Source organism: Tripterygium wilfordii, chromosome 23, assembly GCF_013401445.1.
Source record: "Tripterygium wilfordii isolate XIE 37 chromosome 23, ASM1340144v1, whole genome shotgun sequence".
Lineage (NCBI taxonomy): Eukaryota > Viridiplantae > Streptophyta > Magnoliopsida > Celastrales > Celastraceae > Tripterygium > Tripterygium wilfordii.
Genome location: NC_052254.1, coordinates 5047395 through 5067302, shown reverse-complemented (window position 1 = coordinate 5067302; position 19908 = coordinate 5047395). Strand labels below are relative to the sequence as shown.

Below are 19908 nucleotides of genomic sequence, written 5' to 3'. Positions count from 1 at the left end.
TGGATAAGTTACAAATACATTAAATGAATGCAAATCTAAATCAATGAATTATGCTTATTGCTTAAAGATTATGAACGAACGTGCATATGCACACAAACCTTTCCTTTCTTTTGGCAGTAGCGAGGATGAAAACAGGAAAACTGTCTAGGCATCTAGTTCCCGAGTATAGGCCCAACTGGCCTTCTGCCATAGGATTCTCAAAAGTCTGCAGCACTAAAAAACGGCCTGATAAAATGGGATTCTAGCTTCAAATCCCAAATTCAGGAACCTCCATCGAAAACATCAAAAATCCAATTTTCCTAAATGATAGAGACGGACGTAGTAACAGTAAGTTGCCAATTCAGGTATGAAAAAACTCATTTTAGAATCCAAATTTCTGGCTCTAGGAGACGGTTATAATTTGCTTTGTCATACAACAAATTTAAGCAATAATCTAGGAGGCGGCTAAACAAAAGTCCAGCCGACTTTGGTCCATCAGCAACGCGTTTATTGTAATTTGTATCCCACAACCCCATACATCATAAGCCTGTAAGGTAGCAAAGCATTCTGCCATATATCTGTTATACTTGCTGGAAGATAAAATACTGATGTGCTCAAAAAAGCCAGCACCGAAAAGTGATTGTACCAAGTGCTCATCCATGTAACATCTTTCTCGAGAAGCCAATCAATATACTAGACTTTACTCATAACCCAATCCAATGCTTCCGGTTTTCTTTCTAATCAATTCATTCAAAAAACAAAGAGAACTCATTCCATCAATCAAGCATCAATCTTTCAATTTGTAGTCACCAAGAAGAAAGAAGAATCAAAATACGACCTCCCAGCTTCCTGCTGTTTATACTTCTCATTTCAGTTAAACGTCAATCATTTAACAATAAAAAACTCGCAGTTCACAATTTACTCAACAATCACGTCATCGTCATCAAACCATAAATCCCGAACAATTTGGGGCTGCCACATGAATCCATCATAAAATTAGTTGGAATCAGCTAGGAGAGTTCCCACATGCGAAATTATATCACCAAAATTGAAAAAGAGAATGGGTTCTAGACTTCATAATTGACAATCAAAATTATTCCTTCCCCAAAAGGAAGGGGAAACAAGAGGGAAGCTATATTACATATAATACATAAAGACTTACCTTGCAAAATCTAACATACTCTCAAATTGCTCCGACCAAGAGTGCATTTGCTACTTGCTTCTCCTCCTCCTTCCCCATCCAATCGAACCCGGGTCCTACAGATTGGACATGTAGCGGCCTTCAGCAGCCACGCATCCACACACTTCCTATGGAAGACGTGACCGCAATTTACAAGTCTCCTGCACCATTGCCCTTGTCTAATTCCATCCAAACAAACCACACATTCGCAATCTCGTCCATTCAAAAACTTGAACTGGGGAAGCTTCTTCAGGTGTTTTGGACAGAACCCATTTGATGGATTGTCTTGGTGGAAATGCTGGACACGGCTGCCGCGGTGGCGGAGAGCAGCAGTGGCGAGGAGGATGTTGAAAAGAAGAAGAGAAACCAAACCCAGAAGCAAGAAGAAATTGGAGGTAATGAAGGTCATGATTATAGCCTTCAATATTAAAGAAAAAACCTTTTGCTTCGCTTTTGGTCGCGGTGGTTGTGGTTGTGGTTGTGATATTGCTGGTGCATCACCGGATGAGCGGTGATGGAGCTCGGGAGGCATACCAAAATTCACGCGCTGATACAACAAAGAGACAATTTTTTGTGAAAGAGAGTCCTTAAACGACAAAACTGTTTGAGGAGAGGAAATGCGTTACAGATTATAACAATATTGGAGAGAGCAGTATTCCTCGTCCCTAGCTATGTCATTTTGCGGCTTTTGTGTAAATTGCATAACGTACATTTCACCTGGAAAACATTGGGATATTATGCACCCATAGTTTTGGTTGGGAGTTTTGTCTTTTCAAGGAATAATATGGATTCTATCTCCTCCATGGGCCCTATCAAATTGATCATTTGAGATTGGATAAGGGCACCTTCAGCAGTTACTGTAAAATAGTATATACTGTGAATTTAGAGTACCATTTCCAGTTTTTGACTAAAAATCATGCTCCAGCAGATACCGGATGAGATACTCTAAAACTGCATATGTGAACAGCGAAACGGTAAATGTCTTGTTTCACTATTCAATACTGGATATAATATTTTGATTAAAATATCCATTTATTTTGTCTCTTTTTTGTTTTGTTTTTTTTTTCTTCTTGTTCTCTCATTTTCTGAACCTCTCACTGGCGAACTCTCTCTCTCTCTCTCTTTTTTTTTTTTTTTTTGTCTTTTTTAAAGTTAAAATAGAGGGTTCTATGTGCATGACATGGTCTTCGGTTGACTTTTATCAATTATGATTCCAAATTTGTTAATTTGTCAAATATTAGTAGTTAATATATATTTAATTTTTGGAATATATAAATATCAATTGATTTATTATTATGTTAATTGATTTAAATGTAAAAAGAATTCAATTTAAATAATAAAAATTGATAGTATAAATGAATATTTAAATGATTTAGAGTATGGTTTAGAGTATCTGTTGAGTGGTGGTACTGTTAGAGAAACTGCAAATATGTGAAAAGTGTACTTTTACTGTAAATTTAGAGTTTTGTTAGGTGTAAAATACACCTAGTTTTATGGGCTTAAAAATATTATTTTTCTATGTTGATTAGTGCAAAATACGGCCCATATTGGTATTTTTATGAACAGGTACTGCTGGAGAATAAATTCATTACTGGACAGAATTTGTAACCTGTTCGCAACCTGTGCGGCCGCAGATCGCGGGAATCAGACTTGTGTGATTGAGTTGCTGACGTGGCAAGAATAGATGGGCCAGTTTAGGGCTTGCTAAAGACTATATAAAGAGTGTTAAGCTGAGACAACAAGGGGATTTTACTTTGCGCAGCCGAAGACCAAAGATTGGAGAAGTGGGTGTCGGCAGGAAGGAGGAGAAGCAACATCAAAGCTGGGCACATCAATTCTTCAGCAAATTTCTACTCTTCCATTGATTTAAACATTGTCTATGAGTATTTATATGGTTTTAATTATGAGCATGTGTAGCTAAACTCTTTTCTAGCTAGGGTTTGGTGATTCTTCTACCATAAACCTTGTGCACAGATTTGATTGACAATCAGACTAAGTTTAATTCTTTGTTCTCTGGATTGATTGTTTATTTCCTATTGTTATGCATGCCTGATCAACATCATAATTTTAGGAATTGTTAGTTAAACATATTCGGCTGACCATGACCCGGTGTTTGACGAAGTAACAAGAACTTGCGTAAGATCCAAGTTTTGGGAACATAGGACATAATTGATTGGGTAATAGACCATTATCCTAAATTGTGCAACTGTCGATTTCCTAGTGCTTATGTTTGTCTTAGGAAACTCTTAGGATAGACCAACCAAGACTCCTTTGATAAGAAAAGATCTTGCAACTGGACCAAAGTCAGGATCGTTGTTTAGGGAAATCTAATTGACTGCAGCTGGACCAAGGCCTTTCAATTGACATTGTTAGACTTTTAAATTGTGTGATTGCATATTAATCTGTGTGCACAGGTGGAGGTTGTTGGCAAGCCAAACCCAAGCTAGTTTTTCATCCATTGATATTTAGTTTAATTTTATTGCTAGATTAATATTAGAAGCATCTGAATTTAATTTACACTATTGTTGGTAGTTATAGTTGGTAATTAATACAGTCCTCGTGGATTCGACCCCTTTCACTATTATACTGTCAGTTGGCACGTACACTTGCGATTGGGATAAACCCGTCGGTATTGAGTTGCAAGTATTTCTTGCAATAAAAAGTATCGAACAAGTTTTTGGCGCCGTTGCCGGGGACTGTTAAGTTTATTATCGGTTGTTTCTTACGGCAATAGTGTGTATTTACTTATTTATTTAGTTGATTTATCCTACTGAAACTTACTTTTAAAAAAAAAAAAAAAAAAAAAAATTTCTTGTGCAGGTCCAGAATTGTTGCTTACATTGCATGGTCAATACTCGTTCTCAACATCAACCATTAGAAGAATTTGACCCAGAAATTGAAAGAACAACTAGAGCTTTGAGACAAAGAAACATGGCTGAAAACCCACACAATCGTGAGATTCAAATTGCTGGTGGTGCTGGGAATGCAGCGGGTAATGCAAGGATACCCATGATGAACAGATACATTCCGCAGAACATTGCCCAGCCATCATGTATTACATATCAACCTACGGGAGCTGCTAATGTCAGCCTGTCACCTCAATTGCTGAACTCTGTACCACATTATGAGGGGCGGTTTGATGAAGATCCACACCAACATCTGAAGGATTTTACTGATCTTTGTCGTACTCAACACATGACAGGGATATCTACTGATAATCTGAAATTGGTACTCTTTCCATTCACTCTTAGAGGAGGAGCCAAGATGTGGTACAACTCTATTGAAGCAGGTACTATTGGCACGTGGGAGTAGATGGCAACTAAGTTTTTAAGGGAATTTTTCCCAGCCCATAGAACTAAGCAGCTGGTGCGAGAAATTCAGAATTTTCAGCAAAAAGATGGTGATTTATTCTATGAGGCTTGGAAAGATTTTAAGAGCCGCTTAACTCGTTGCCCAACTCATAATCTGCATAAGGATGATGTTGTGCTGCACTTTTATGAAGGGTTGAATGAGATTAATAGGATGAAGGTTGATTCAGCTTGTAATGGAGTGTTGATGCGAAAAAGTAGTGAGGAAGCGATGGAGCTATTCGAAGAATTGAGTGAAGATTCTCAACAGTTTTCTACACGGGGTAGAAGCTCAACAAGGAAGCAAGGCATGTACGAAGTAAGTGCCGACACTATGGTACAAGCTGAGATGGGAAATATCAATCGAAAAATTGACATGATTGTGGAAGCCATGAAGGGAATGAATATGAAAACTTCGGTGCCAGCAAAACCAGTTATTGTGTGTGCTATTTGTTCAAATAATGACCACGTGACTGAAGCCTGTCCATTGACTTCTATGACGGACCAAGAACAAGCCAATTACGTGGGGCAAGGAAATTTCAACATGAGAAATCAATCTCACCCATGGCGAAATCACCCAAATTTCTCATGGAGGAATGAACAGAATTCTGCTGAAACAACAGCTCCTGCACAGCAACCAGCAAGGAGGAGTGACTTGGAGACCACAATGATGCAATTCATGCAGCAAACGACTCAAGCCATTCAAAAGTTGGAGACCCAAGTGGGACAAATGGCTAAGGAGATGAGTGAGAGGAAGAAGGGAGAATTACCTTCACAGCCCTTGAATAACCCAGCTGGGCAACCAGAGCAATTGAAAGCTGTAACATCTCTCCGAAGTGGGAAGCAAATCAACAAAACAGAGCAGCTGCAAACAGAGTCCACAAATGGCAGTAAAGCTACAGACAGGGTACAAACAGGCCGCAAAACTGCACCAGTGGAGACACAGGAATGGGAAAGAGATCCTCCACCTTTTCCGCAAAGGTTTGCCAAAAAGAAAACTGATTCTAAAGCAATAGATATTTTTGAGAATTTGCGTAAGGTTGAAATTAATATTCCATTGCTTGATGCTATTAAACAAATTCCATCTTATGCTAAATTTCTTAAAGAATGTTGTACTCAAAAGAGAAAATTTGCTGCTCATGAAAAAATTGCTTTGAAAGAAGAGGTCAGTGCTGTGTTGTTAAATAAACTCCCACCAAAGCTCAAGGATCCTGGTAGTTTTACCATACCATGTGAAGCAACCGGCTTAAAAAACAATGAAGTCGCCACCAATTGATTTTTAGGATGCAATTGGACATCCGTTCTGGTCTACGAGAAAAAATGGGCAAGGGGGTCTATTGAGCATGGGGAAGGTGTTAGGCACCCCACAACTCCCGAAATCGGTTACCTTTAAATGTTTTCCTACTTGGCTTTAATTTGCTTTTGAGTCTTATTGAAATGTAAATGAAAAATCCACTTGGAGTGGTTTGGAGAACAAGGTACACGGGATCATTGGGGCCATTCCCGGCTTGGCCAAGGATTGGAGAAAACACCACTTGGGGTGGGTTTGGGGGTTTTGAAAAAAGGTGTGCACGGGATCATTGGGGCCATTCCCGGCTTGGCCAAGGATTGGATAAGGTACCACTTGGAGTGGGTTTGGATATTTTGGGGAAAAGGGAACTCTTGAGGACTTGGTTGATGTACCAAAAGGGCCCACAATCAAGGAATAATGTTCAATTCAAGTCTTACTCACAATTATGTTCTTCATGAGAAAAGAAAGAATCCATTTATGGCTCATTGAATGAGTCAAATATCTTTAAACCCACCGTTGAGTCCGTAAATAAATTCTCCTAATCCCTAAAAACACATTTGCTTTCCGGATCCACGAAATCCAAATGTTTTCAATGAATGCCAATGGAACCCCAATATCTTGAAGGCTCCTTGGTATTTAATCAAAACATAAGGATTCCATAATTTAATCTTGATGTGTTTTATTAATGTGAGACGGCTTGGATTAATCCAATGACTAACGCGTTGCATTTATTTTCATGACATTCAAATAATCCTAGCATAAGTCTAATCATCATGGCATGGTGTGAAAAATCAAAATCCTAAGCATGCATTCTAATGCAATCATCATTCACAAAATCATCTCCTAATGTCTATATGCTTCTAGCACCCTAAACATTTATGTATGCATTTCCAATATTTTCCACTATACTATTACAAAGATTTACATTTTACAAGGATACGTGACAAAACGAAATTTATACAAATGTACAAAAACCCAATATTGCCCTTGGGACCCATTGCTCCAATCCGGCCCAAACCTTTTAAGTATGCCCTCCGGCTCAAATAGTGTCCAGCCCGGTCCATGTCCAAAATCAAAGAATGGGTCAAATGGTTGTCCAAACATAACATCAAACTAAAACCCAATATTTAAGAATTCGCATGCACGTATAAACATATATGGTAATATACACATACATCTACAAACCACATATACATGCATATACATATATATAAACACATAAAATATACACACATAACCCACGGTCTATATAAACACCCATACCTACAGTGTATATATACATTCAAGCAAATCCATCCATCCACAACATAAATATATATATATTTATATACATACAGCATATATACACGTACAAACAAACATGAACTCATAGACACGCCATATATATATATATATATATATATATATATGTATATATATTATACACTCCACGTAACATATCATATATATATATATACACATCACATATGAACAGATATAAACACATACAACATATATATGCATATAGAAATCAACATATGTCTACATAAAATGCAAGGGCACAAATACAGCGAACAAATCCAATATACAAAATATACAAAAACCACATACATGAGGAAGAGTCTCAAATATGGGCCAAATCTCAGTCATTCATCAACATAGAACAAACATGACAAACATGAAAGGGAAACAAAGACCAAGAACCCAAAGAAACTCAGAAAATGAATCTGCAATGAAACGAAAACGGAGCCGAGGAAATGGAATCCAAAGAACCAAAGTGTATATGAGATATTACCTTCTTAGAACAATAGAAAGTCCTCCTTTTCTTAGAATCAAAGTTCTCCTTGAATGACCAAAGGTTTTCTCCACAACTCTCCCTTCATTTTGGCTTTCTCTCTTGTCTCCTCCTCTCACCCGGCTCCTCTCTCCCCTTTCTTTCCTTCTTTTTTTCTTTTTTATTTACCCAATTTCCCCCTACTTTTTCTCTCTTTCTCCCCTACCTTTTCTCTCCTTTCTTCTCCTTTTCCACCGATTTTTCTCCCACTCTCTCTTGTCTCTCCTTTTTTCCTTAAATTTTGCCACTTCTTTTCCCCTCCCACTCTCTCTTGTCTTCCACTTCACCATCTCCTCTTCATTCTTTTTTGTTTTTTTTTCCTTTCTCTCTTTTTTTTTTACTCCACTTTCGGCTACTCCATTTTTGTTTTTTTTGTTTTTTTGTTTTTTTGTTTTTTTGTTTTTATATTTATTTTATATTTTTGTATTTTTGGCCGGACGAAAACCGGTTACTACAGCTGCCCCCCTTTGTATGTCTTTTATGAAGTAAAAGGCGGACAAAGGTGTAGTTAACCGAATTTCGTACGGAAAGGATAAGGCAAGATGCGCGGGATCTCTGTAGCCATTCCCGGCTTGGCTTAAAAAGTGCTCGGGATCATTGGGGCCATTCCCGGCTTGGCCAAAGGTTGTGTTTGAAACCCCACTTGGAGTGGGTTTGGTAATTTGAAAATAAGGTTTGCACGGGATCATTGGGCCATTCCCGGCTTGGCCAATGCTTGAATGAGATTCCACTTGGAGTGGGTTTTGTAAATTTAAAAAAAACGGTGTGCACGGGATCATAGGGCCATCCCCGGCTTGGCCAATGCTTGAATGAAATCCCACTTGGAGTGGGTTTTGTAATTTGAAAAAAACAGTGTGCACGGGATCATAGGGCCATCCCCGGCTTGGCCAATGCTTGAATGAAATCCCACTTGGAGTGGGTTTTGTAATTTGAAAAAAACAGTGTGCACGGGATCATAGGGCCATCCCCGGCTTGGCCAATGCTTGAATGAAATCCCACTTGGAGTGGGTTTTGTAATTTGAAAAAAAACAGTGTGCACGGGATCATAGGGCCATCCCCGGCTTGGCCAATGCTTGTTTGTTTGAGAAAAATTGCTCGGGATCACTGGAGCCATTCCCGGCTTGGCTGAAATTTTTTTTTGTTTTTTCGTTTTTTTTTTTGTTTTTTGTTTTTTTTGTTTTTTTGTTTTTGTTTTTTGTTTTTGTTTTTTTTTTTTTTTTTTGAGAAAGGTATTCGGGAGTTTTTGTAATCTCACCTTGGCAGAAAGATGTTTCAAGCAGAGGATATGCTTTGATTTGAGGAGAACGACTACGTCCAAGCTGTATCTTCTGCATAAACCTGCCATAATACAAAAAGGACAAACCATATGCAAAAATGATGCATGTAATGACCTACTTTGCTCAAATATGAATGTCTCATTAATGAGTGAATGCATGCTCTCTTAAGGTTGTGCCCTCCTCAGTCACGCGTACAGTTGCGAATTGCTAGAACAAATCTGCTTCTTTGTAGGGTTTGATTTTCTGACTCTAGATTTTCAATGTATCTTCTCTATGCCGATTAGCAAAGGCTCTCGCTCATTCCCAAACTCAACCCTTCAGCTATCTGTTTTCTTCTTCTATGCTTATTTGCATGTGTGCCCACTTTTGAGCTCAAGGCTGCCAATTCATCTGGATTTATTTTCATTTCGTTGTGCGGGTCACATGATTATGATCTTCCCTTTCCTGCTAATGCTTACCTCGGCTTCAAGTCTTTTATTCAAATCCTTTCCAGCTTAGGATGCCAAAATCCAATCAAATTCCTAGCAAGAGTAATGTCCTAATGCATATTCCACATTTCCTGTCAAAACTTTATCAGTGATAAATTCAATAGTATAGCCATGCATGTCAATTAATGAATGCAGGTGATAAACTTTTTGGAACATGGATTGAGAATGGAGTTGGGGTATGGAAAACAGATGTCACAAGTGACAAAACTACAGAAATGAATTTCTTCACCATTTTTATTGAAAGGACGAGTGCCGATTGACAAAGGTATGTACAAGAATGTAGAGAAGTCAAAGGAAGAAGGGACAAACCCAACTTCTCCAAGATGAAATATGTAATAATTCAAAGATTCCACCAAAACTGCCCCAGTTTTGGTGTGCACCCAATTAACAATGATCAAATCTGACTCGTCTGAGACTGTCTCTGAGTCCTCCATTTTTGCCAACAAACTTCTCATTCTGTTTAACGAACAAACAAATGATAGCCTAAAGAGCATCCTGAGAACTGCCCCAGTTTTGGGTACTTGCCCAAATAACTGTCCTCCAATCTGGCAACTACGAGGTCGATTCTGTACTCCGCACCAATGTCAATGCAAGACAAGTTAACAACCAACAGACTCATGTCTCGACCTCCTTTCTTGCAGCCATAATTAGAGTACCCGTGAGGGTTTTCACTCCAATAAAAGTTCTTATTGTCCCTAATTTTTGCCTAGAGCGCCCTTTCAGGCTTTCACTCTAGTGGGATTTTTCTTTCTTTTTTTTTTTTTTTTTTTTTTAAGCATAATACTGCCTGAGAACCTCAACATTTACTGGGTGAGGCAAATCATCTCCATCCATCCTTGTCAAAATTACTGCTCCACCAGAGAATGCTTTCTTCACCACATATGGTCCCTCGTAGGTAGGAGTCCATTTTCCACGGTGATCTTTTTGAGGTGGCTGAATCATCTTTAGCACTAAATCCCCTTCTCTGAAACAACGAGGGCGCACCCTCTTGTGATGTGCTCTTATCATTCGTCTTTGATAAAGCTGTCCTCTACAAAGTGCCCCTAATCTTCTCTCTTCAATAAAATTTAGATGTTCATAACGAGTTCGGACCCACTCCGTCTCATCCAAATTGGCTTCCACCACTACTCTTATCGAGGGGATCTCTACTTCAATGGGAAGAACAGCCTCTGTCCCGTATACTAAAGCAAAAGGACTTTCACCAGTGGATGTACGCACAGAAGTCCGGTACCCATATAAAGCGAAAGGAAGCTTTTCATGCCAATCTTTGTAATTCTCTGTCATCTTCTGGATGATTTTCTTGATATTTTTGTTAGCTGCCTCAACAGCCCCGTTCATCTTGGGACGATAAGGAGATGAATTATGATGCTTGATCTTGAACTGCTCACATAAATCGTTCACCATCTTGCTGTTGAAATTCGTGCCATTATCAGTAATGATCCTTTCGGGAACCCCATAGCGACATACAATATCTTTTCTCAAGAATCGGGCGATAACGTTACTTGTCACTTTAGCATAAGAATTTGCTTCCACCCACTTTGTAAAATAATCAATTGCAACCAGGATGAAACGATGTCCGTTGGAAGCTTTGGGCTCGATAGGGCCAATAACATCGATACCCCACATTGAAAAGGGCCAAGGTGCTGCTAATACCCGCAGAGGGTTCACTGGGACATGAGTTTTATCAGCATAAATCTGGCACTTATGGCATCTGATTGCATATCTAATACAATCTCTTTCCATGGTAAGCCAATAGTAACCGGCTCGCAATATCTTCCTTGCCATTGAATATCCACTCGAATGAGTACCACATATTCCTTCATGAATCTCTTCCATAATCTGCTTGGCTTCATCGATATCCACGCATCGAAGAAGCACAAATCCCGAGCTTCTCTTATACAATACATTTTTATCCAAGAAAAAAGAGCTTGAGAGTCTTCGGATGGTGCGTTTGTCATTATCTGAGGCCTCTGGAGGGTATTCTCCTTTCTCCAAATACTGTTTTACATCATAATACCAGGGTTTGCCATCAGGTTCTGTTGCTATATTCAAACAGTGTGCCTGAATTTCACGTTTCTCAATCTTGATAACCTCCATTTCTCCTCGAGGGTCCAAACCAAACATGGCTGCCAAAGTGGCCAAAGCATCTGCCATCTGGTTTTCTTCTCTTGGAATATGATCAAATTCCACACAGTCAAAAAATTTGATTAACTTTTTGATGTGTTGATAATACGGGACTAACTTGGCATCCCTGGTTTCCCATTCGTCACACAATTGCCTGATCACCAATTGAGAGTCACCATAAACCTGAAGCTTTTTAATCCCAACATCAATAGCAGCTTGAATTCCCATGGCACAGGCCTCATACTCAGACACATTATTGGTACAGTTGAAATAAAGCTTAGCAGTAAACGGAGTAACTTTTCCCTCTGGAGAAATAAGCACAGCCCCAATCCCATTACCAACGATATTAGAAGCGCCATCAAACAACATAACCCATCCGTCCATATCTTTCCGACTCTCCATTTCTAAGGACAAGATTTCTCCATCTGGGAACCTTGGATTCATAGGCTGAGAGTCATCAATCGCCTGCTCTGCTAAGTAATCTGCTATTGCACTTCCCTTCACTGCCTTCTGGGCAACATACAAAATATCATATTCTGACAACAACATCTGCCATTTTGCAATCCTCCCTGAAAGAGATGGTTTTTCAAAAATATACTTGATCGGATCCATCCTCGAGATCAACCAAGTAGTGTGATACAGCATATATTGCCTGAGCCTATGCGCAGCCCATGCCAATGAACAACAAGTCTTCTCTAACATGGAGTAGTTTGTCTCACAACTGGTGAATTTCTTGCTCAAGTAGTAGATCGCATGCTCTATCCTCCCCGATGAATCATGTTGCCCTAACATACATCCCATCGAATTGCCCGATACAGTTAAGTAGAGAATAAGCGGGCTCCCAGCAACGGGAGGCATCAAGACCGGTGGATTTTGTAAATACTGCTTGATTCTCTCAAAGGCACTTTGACATTCATCATTCCATTCTGATGGGTTATTCTTCCGAAGCAACTTAAAAATTGGCTCACACGTAGTTGTCAACTGTGAAATGAACCTTGCAATATAATTGAGTCTGCCCAAGAAACCTCTGACTTCTTTCTCAGTGCGAGGATGAGGCATTTCCATGATCGCCTTCACTTTCTCAGGATCCACTTCAATACCTCTTCTACTGACAATAAAACCCAACAACTTCCCTGAGGTTGCCCCAAATGTGCATTTCGAGGGATTCAACTTCAATTGGTGCCTTCTCAACCTCTTGAACAACTTCTCCAGGTTAATCACGTGATCTCCATCCTCCTTTGACTTAGCAATCATGTCATCCACATACACCTCAATCTCTTTATGCATCATATCATGAAACAGAGTAACCATGGCTCGCTGATAAGTAGCTCCCGCATTTTTGAGACCAAATGGCATGACTTTGTAACAAAAGGTACCCCATAAAGTGATGAAAGTAGTTTTCTCCTGATCTTCCGGTGCCATCTTGATCTGGTTATATCCTGAGAATCCATCCATGAAGGAGAACGCAAAATGTTTAGCAGTATTGTCTACTAATATGTCAATTTGGGGTAAAGGAAAGTCATCTTTCGGGCTCGCCCGATTAAGATCCCTGTAATCCACGCACATCCGAACCTTACCGTCTTTCTTCGGGACTGGTACGATATTTGCAACCCAATCAGGGTATTTTGCTACAGCAAGGAATCCTGCATCAAATTGCTTTTTTACTTCATCTCTAATCTTCAAAAGCATTTCCGGCTTCAATCTTCTCAACTTTTGCTTCACCGGCGGACAATCTGGTTTTAATGGCAATTTATGGACCACTATGTTGGTATCAAGTCCTGGCATATCTTGATATGACCATGCAAAAACGTCCTGATATTCATGCAGCAAACCTATCAATCTTTTTCTATCTCCTCCTTCAAAAGCTGCACCAATCCTAACCTCCTTTTTCTGATCTTCAGTTCCCAAGTTAACAACCTCAGTTATTTCTTTATGCGGCTGAACTATCTTCTCCTCTTGGTTAACTTGCCTTAACATTTCTGGCGACATCTCAAATTCATCCTCAGTGTCGGAATCAGATTCAACATTGTTAATGGGTGCCCCAAAATCTGGTTCATTCGGTTCATCTTTTTTATTATCATCAATTTCAGTCCTGTTAAAATGGAATGTGTGAGATTTGGATTTTTTAGAAGTGATGCGTGAAATAAGGTGAATAGATGTGAGAATTTTGAGCAAAGATTTTTATTTATGATAAGCATAGCAGAATCATCAGAAACATGAGAACACGCAAAGGCCATACTATGCGAATTCATCAAAAGATAAAGTAAAGACATGCTCATTACAAAAACCCAATCAGTGGCCGTGAGCTAGACCACAGATCATAGTGCATATGGAGATTACTCTTGAAGGCTGTTGATCGAGACTGGCAGTTCAAAACTGGTCCAGTTGTTGAGCTCAAAGCCTGGAGGCCGAGGAATGACAAAATAAGGCTTAGCAACAAAGTTCTGATCTTCCTCTATAGCAGCAACATGAAAATCTTCCAACTGGTCACATAGCTCTTCAAAATTTGCCCCAGCTAGACTCCTTTCAATTTGATCGACGGGAAAATCAAGGGTCAATTTCCCTGGAATTGCCTCTGCACTGAGCGGATTGACCTTTTCCAAGAAATCTCCAAACATGAAACTGTCATACAACCAGGGGATTGACCTTTTCAGAATATTCAGCTCTCGACCCTCAAAACGAGCGATTCGCCTTGCCTGTTTCTCAGCTTGGGCCTGGACCTTATCGGTTCTACTGGGCTTATACCCAAGCCCCCAGCGCTCAGCCTGTTTCAATACAGCTATTGGTTTCTTTATCCCCTGTTCCTTTTTGCCTAAACCTCCTCCTGGTCGGAATCCCATCTTTAACATAATTCTTCCAATAAACTTAGCCGCTTTTGATAAACGAGGCTGCACCAAAAGCTGCTCTTCCTTCACAAAAGTAGCAGTTGCAATCTCAAAGGATTGGAATGAGCTTTCAATTCCCTGTAGGGGCGCGTCAATATGGAGTGAGTTTGAAATGCTAGCCACCATCCATTCCGACTGGCCTTTAACAATGTAGACTCTCCCTCCATGAGCGAATTTGAGATTCTGATGTAAAGACGACGGTACTGCCCCAGCAGTATGAATCCACGGCCTCCCTAACAAGCAACTGTAAGTAGGCGATATATCCATCACCATAAAGGGGACATTGAATGTGACATTTGCGATCTCCAGAGGGACCTCGATCTCCCCCATTATCTCCTTCCTGGTTCCATCGAAGGCTTTAGCCACCACCAGTACTTGCTTCAAATATGATTTATCAATTGGCAGCCTATCAAAAGTCTCCTTTGGTAGGATATTCAACGACGATCCGTTGTCAATCAAGATACTCGCCACTTCAAAACCCCTACACATGGCAGAAATATGCAACGCCTTGTTATGGCCCATCCCTTCATCTGGAATCTCCTCTTCAGTAAATGATAATAAGTGAGTTGCGAGCACATTTCCGACGATCCCGTCAAAAGATTCTGTCGGTATCTTTTCTGGCACATAGGCCTGATTCAACATTCTCAACAACACTTTACGGTGTGGCTCCGAACTCATGATTAATTCTAAGATGGAAATCTTTGCTGGGGTCTTTTTCAACTGGTCTACAATCATATATTCGCTTTGACGGACAATCTTCAGAAACTCCTGAATTTCTCCATCAGTCACTGCTTTCTTAATTTCCTCACATACAATCTGATTTTTCTTCAAATCTTTCAAATTCTCTTCCGCTCCTACAACGTCCTTTCCCTTCCTTTTCCTTTCAGCTTCCTCTCCTGACATTGGGTCACCTGACTCCTCACGAGAATAAACCCGTCCAGTTCGGGTTATCCTACTCACCCCTGAGATGTTATCCACAGCAACCTCAGGATCATTTTTCTCGTATACCCATGGAACAGCCTTATCACTCACATAAGAAGGCTTTGAAGGGTGTGGACTTTTGACAAACGGTTGATCTTCTAAAAAGTATTGCAAAACAATTGGCTTCGCCCTCCCACCAGGCCTTGGTCCTTTATAGAATTCATCCCCAATAACATTGGCTGCATTCAAGCACCCTGACTTCACACCAAATACTACTTTCTTGCTATCAATCAAATCCTGCACCTTTGCTTGAAATTGAAAACAATTCTCCAGAGAATGTCCCTCAACGTCTTTGTGAAATTCACAAGTCTTCAACTCATCATAACCATCGTATCTCAGAGTCAAGTCCAACTCTTCTCTTTTAATAAGTCCTTCATTTTCCAAAGCACCCAACACCAAACTCAAAGACATAGTTACCTCTGCAATTTTTCTCCTAAACTCACCTGAACCCTCAACAGCATTGGTACCTCCATTGCCATGATCCGGCAAAGGATTAGTAGTCACATCGGGCTTTCTGATCCCATCAAAATTCAACCATCCGGAATTGACCATATTTTGCACGATTCTCTTGAAGGTCAGACAATTTTCAATTGAATGTCCAGGCGAATCCCCGTGATAGGCACACGTCACCTCAGGGTTGTACCAATGAGGATAAGGTGGATTCTGGGGTCCTCCTCCCGGGATAGGTGCAATAGCTGAATTAGACAATAACTTGTCATAACATTGGGCATAAGTCATGGGTATCGGAGCGAACTGCTCTATCTGCCTTCGGGGTCTAGGGTTATTTTCAAAGTTTTGGTAATTTTGGCGGGGTGGTTGGTAAGCTTGCTGAGGTGGTCGATAAGCTTGCTGATGTGGTTGGTAAGTCTGTTGAGGTGGTCGATAAGAATGCTGAGGTGGCGAGTAGGAATTTGAGTTTAGGTGGTGGTTATATGGACTAGACAGCCTGGGAGCATTGCTTCGCGGCCTGTAATCAGAAGTAGGAGACCCATAAGTGGGATTGCTGCTATAATTAACGGTATGCACCTCGTTTTCCTTCTTCTTCATCTTCCCTCCCTTCTGATACTCTGGCTTCTCAAGCATCGGGACGCTAATGCTAATATTTCCTCTTTGCATGCATCTCTCAATACGTTCCCCTGCTCGGATCATTTCTCCTAAACCTGCATGCCCCCCTCCAGCAATTTTTGAAGTATAAGGCTCTCGAAGTGCGTCAATGAATGCATTAACCAGATCTTGTTCCGCCAATGGAGGGTGCATCTGGGATGCTAAGTCTCTCCATCTATGGGCCCAATCCCGAAAACTTTCTCCTTCCTTCATGACAGTACCCTGAAGATCATAGATGGTAGGGACCTTCTCCATGTTATGCTCATACTTCTTAAGGAATAAGTTAGCCAGATCCTCCCAAGTCTCAACAGTAGACGGATCTAAGCTTGTAAACCACCGAGTTGCACTCCCCGTCAAACTTTCCTGGAAAAAGTGAATCAATATCTTTTCATCATGAACATATGGCTGCATCCTCCGACAATACATGGTCAGATGATCTAGAGGGATTCCAGTACCATCAAAGAGAGTAAAAGCCGGAAGCTTGAAATCAGGAGGAATGATCAAATCCTTCACCAGACATAACTTATAGGGACTTAAAGCGCCAACAGGCCCAAATCCTTCCATTGAATTCATCCATTTTTCCATCTTTTTGTATTGCTCCATAGTAAGACCTCTTCCTTGCTCCCCTTTAGCCTCTACGGGCATGACATATGTTTTCTGCTGGCAATCCAGTGATGGAAATCCACCATCCCGGGCTGGCCCAACTACCGGCGCACTTCCTGAGAAGTTCATTGCCGCGTTGTCATAAAGCTGAAGCATGGGCTCTCCTTTCTGTGCTGAACTTTCTGCAACTGCTTTTCCTTTCATAAGCTGCGACATCTGAGTAATCAACATAGCCATTTGCTCTTTCAGATCTGTAATTTCCTGGCTCTGCTTCTGGATCAGCTCTTTCTGCTGTTCGTTCTCCATTGTTCTAGCAATTCGCAACTGTAGTCTGGTACGATAAGGATGACGGTGATATGAATGAATTGGTGCTTTTTCTTTTTTATGTGCCACCTTCATGATGAAAGAAACATTTATTAGTTAATCAGATCTGTTAACTATGCATATGCATGATTGTGGGTTTATGTGCTTCCTAGATTTCTTTGTAATTGGACAAGAGGATTAAAACAAGGTGGTCTTCTTTTATTCATTTCATTCATTAGAAGCATACAAGAAAAAACATTTGATTCAGTCCACTTGAACAACCGGAATTTCAACCATAACAGCACCTCCTGCTTGGATTGCATCCAACCTCCTCTGAAGCTCCTGTAAGTCACTTTTCAAATTTTCCAAAAATGTCCATATCTGTGTCAACTCTGGCATTTCCAAAATAGGATTGGAACTCAACTTCTGCAGACGTCGTTCATAAACCTCAGCCCATTCTGATAGGGTCATCAAGCGACTCATCATCAACCTTACTTTGAATTTGGTACTTGTCTGCTCCTGTTGGACCTCCTCCAGCATTGAATGAAAATAATCATTCTGTTCCCTTAAAGTTGTGATCCCTTCCATCTGTTGCTGGTTCTCTTCAAGCATCTCATTCATCTGGTCTGTCAATCTATTCTTCTCAGCTTCTATTCTTCTTTGCTCTTCTTTGTCTACATACATCTGCAATTGCAGTTGATAAGCGTCCTCCTTCCGAGATGCAAGTTCTTCATTTAGCCTCTGAATATGCTCCTGCATTTCTTGAAGTTCTGCTTGTGTCCTACAATGTTTTGCTGCATCCTTCTCTTTTCTTTTCTTCACCTTCTTCTGTAGCTTCGAGAACTTTTCCTTCAGTGCATCAAACTGTCCTTTTTCTACTTCTCGGGCTTCCCTCTCCCCACGGACCTTTTTTTTCAGTTTTTTGCATTTGTTCTTATATCTGTTATACTTTTCTCTCCAGGAATTCTGAGCTGTTTCTACCTCTTCAGCAATCAAGGTGTCTACTGCTTCCTCAAGCTCATTTGATGGTATTTCCAGACCTGAATTTTCATTTCCACCAGGTATCGTCTCTTTCTTTTTCATGCTAACAAAGCTATGACACTGGGTGATAGTCTTCTTCCTTCCTTGGAGCCATTGCACGTATCGATACTTCCCTTCCGGGTCTGCAGTAAGCCTTCCGCGCTCCATTATGTGGGTCCTTTTCCATGCTTCTAACACTTGGTGAGACAGATATTTCGCCTTCTCATCTCCATGCGCGAATTCAAACTCCCACAAGCCATGTGTAATTGGCGTGCATAAATTGCCAGCCTCTTGACGCAAGAACATTGCAGGTGCTTGACTGGTACCTCCCCATGGTCCCACCAAAGGCACCCAGTTGTAATTACCACATCTGTAAAGCAAACCTTTGGGCTTGTACCACGTTGCTCGATCAAATGTCTCCTTCGGTTCTAATTCCTCTAGGAATTGTCTCCACACGTCAACAGCCGGTACATTAGATTGCATCTCGGCCATCTTGAAATTCTGAATGGGATCTCTAAGCATCCGGGTATGATCTTCAAATACAATCATCGGAGCTCCAATTCTTTTTGGGTACTTTAAGTGACTCACCAACCAGAGTCCTAATAATTGCGAACACCCCCGAAAGCTGCCTTCTCCTTGAATGCGACAATGATTAAGGGACCGGATTGTCTCGCATAACATTGCAGGTATTGGATTGGTACCATACTTGACAAGGTGAACCAATTTAATCACGTTCTTTTCTACATATCCTCCTGCACAAGGAAATAACACTGCTCCATACACTGCAAGGGCAAAAGCCATCTGCCCTTCCGGAGTTGCAAACCTCCCCTGAGCGAAACCCACAAGCCTGTCAATTGGAAACACCCAAATATTACCTTTATCCTTTCCAGGAGTCCTGGTATGCTCTATCTGTAAAAGACGGTGAACAATCTTCCTTCCATCAGTAACTTCCTCCGGATTATAAACCTTGTTCACATGTGGATCATATCCCAACAACTGACCATATTCTTCTAATAAAGGAGACAAATCTGTTGTATTGAAAGTAAAGCAGCGATATGCAGGGTCCCAGAAATGCATAGCAGCCTGAAGAAGAGTTACCGGTGTTTTGACAGTTAATAGATGCCCAATACGTCCGTAAATTTTCCCAAAATTATTGCGTGCTTCATTACTTTGTGCCTCCCAAAACTGTGCTAACCCTGGTGGTGCCTGTTCTTGAAACTGTGTCTTCCGAACAATTCCCAATGGTAAATCGTCTTTTAAACTATCTCCGAGTTCTGCCTGCAATTCCTCCAACACATCTCTAGTTTCCCACGGGTTGTCTCGTCTTATGTCACTGGTTCCTATCACTGCTTCCGCAAACATCCTCTTGTCCAATTGCAAAGAATGTGCCTAGTGAATGCATGGGGGCATGAAAAGGATGAATATAAGATATGTATGAACATGTATGAGTGATTAACAAACATGCAAGCATATATGGACACGTATGGCAAGTATCATAACCTAGGCTAACATA

The 19908-nt window shown here is 40.6% G+C and overlaps 2 protein-coding genes across 2 annotated transcripts in view; both read right to left on the bottom strand.

Annotated features, from left to right (window-relative positions):
- The window catches only part of LOC119992714, a 107344-nt gene that overhangs the window by 15077 nt on the left and 72359 nt on the right, over positions 1–19908 (bottom strand). The window contains exon 8 of the mRNA XM_038839507.1: positions 12237–12955. Coding sequence (XP_038695435.1) covers positions 12237–12955 — 719 coding nt within the window. The remainder of the gene's footprint in view (positions 1–12236; positions 12956–19908) is intronic.
- Positions 931–1852, bottom strand: LOC119993266 (RING-H2 finger protein ATL56-like). Its single transcript, XM_038840316.1, has one exon. It carries the CDS (start codon positions 1689–1691, stop codon positions 1152–1154), a length of 540 nt encoding a protein of 179 aa, XP_038696244.1. The 5' UTR covers positions 1692–1852; the 3' UTR covers positions 931–1151.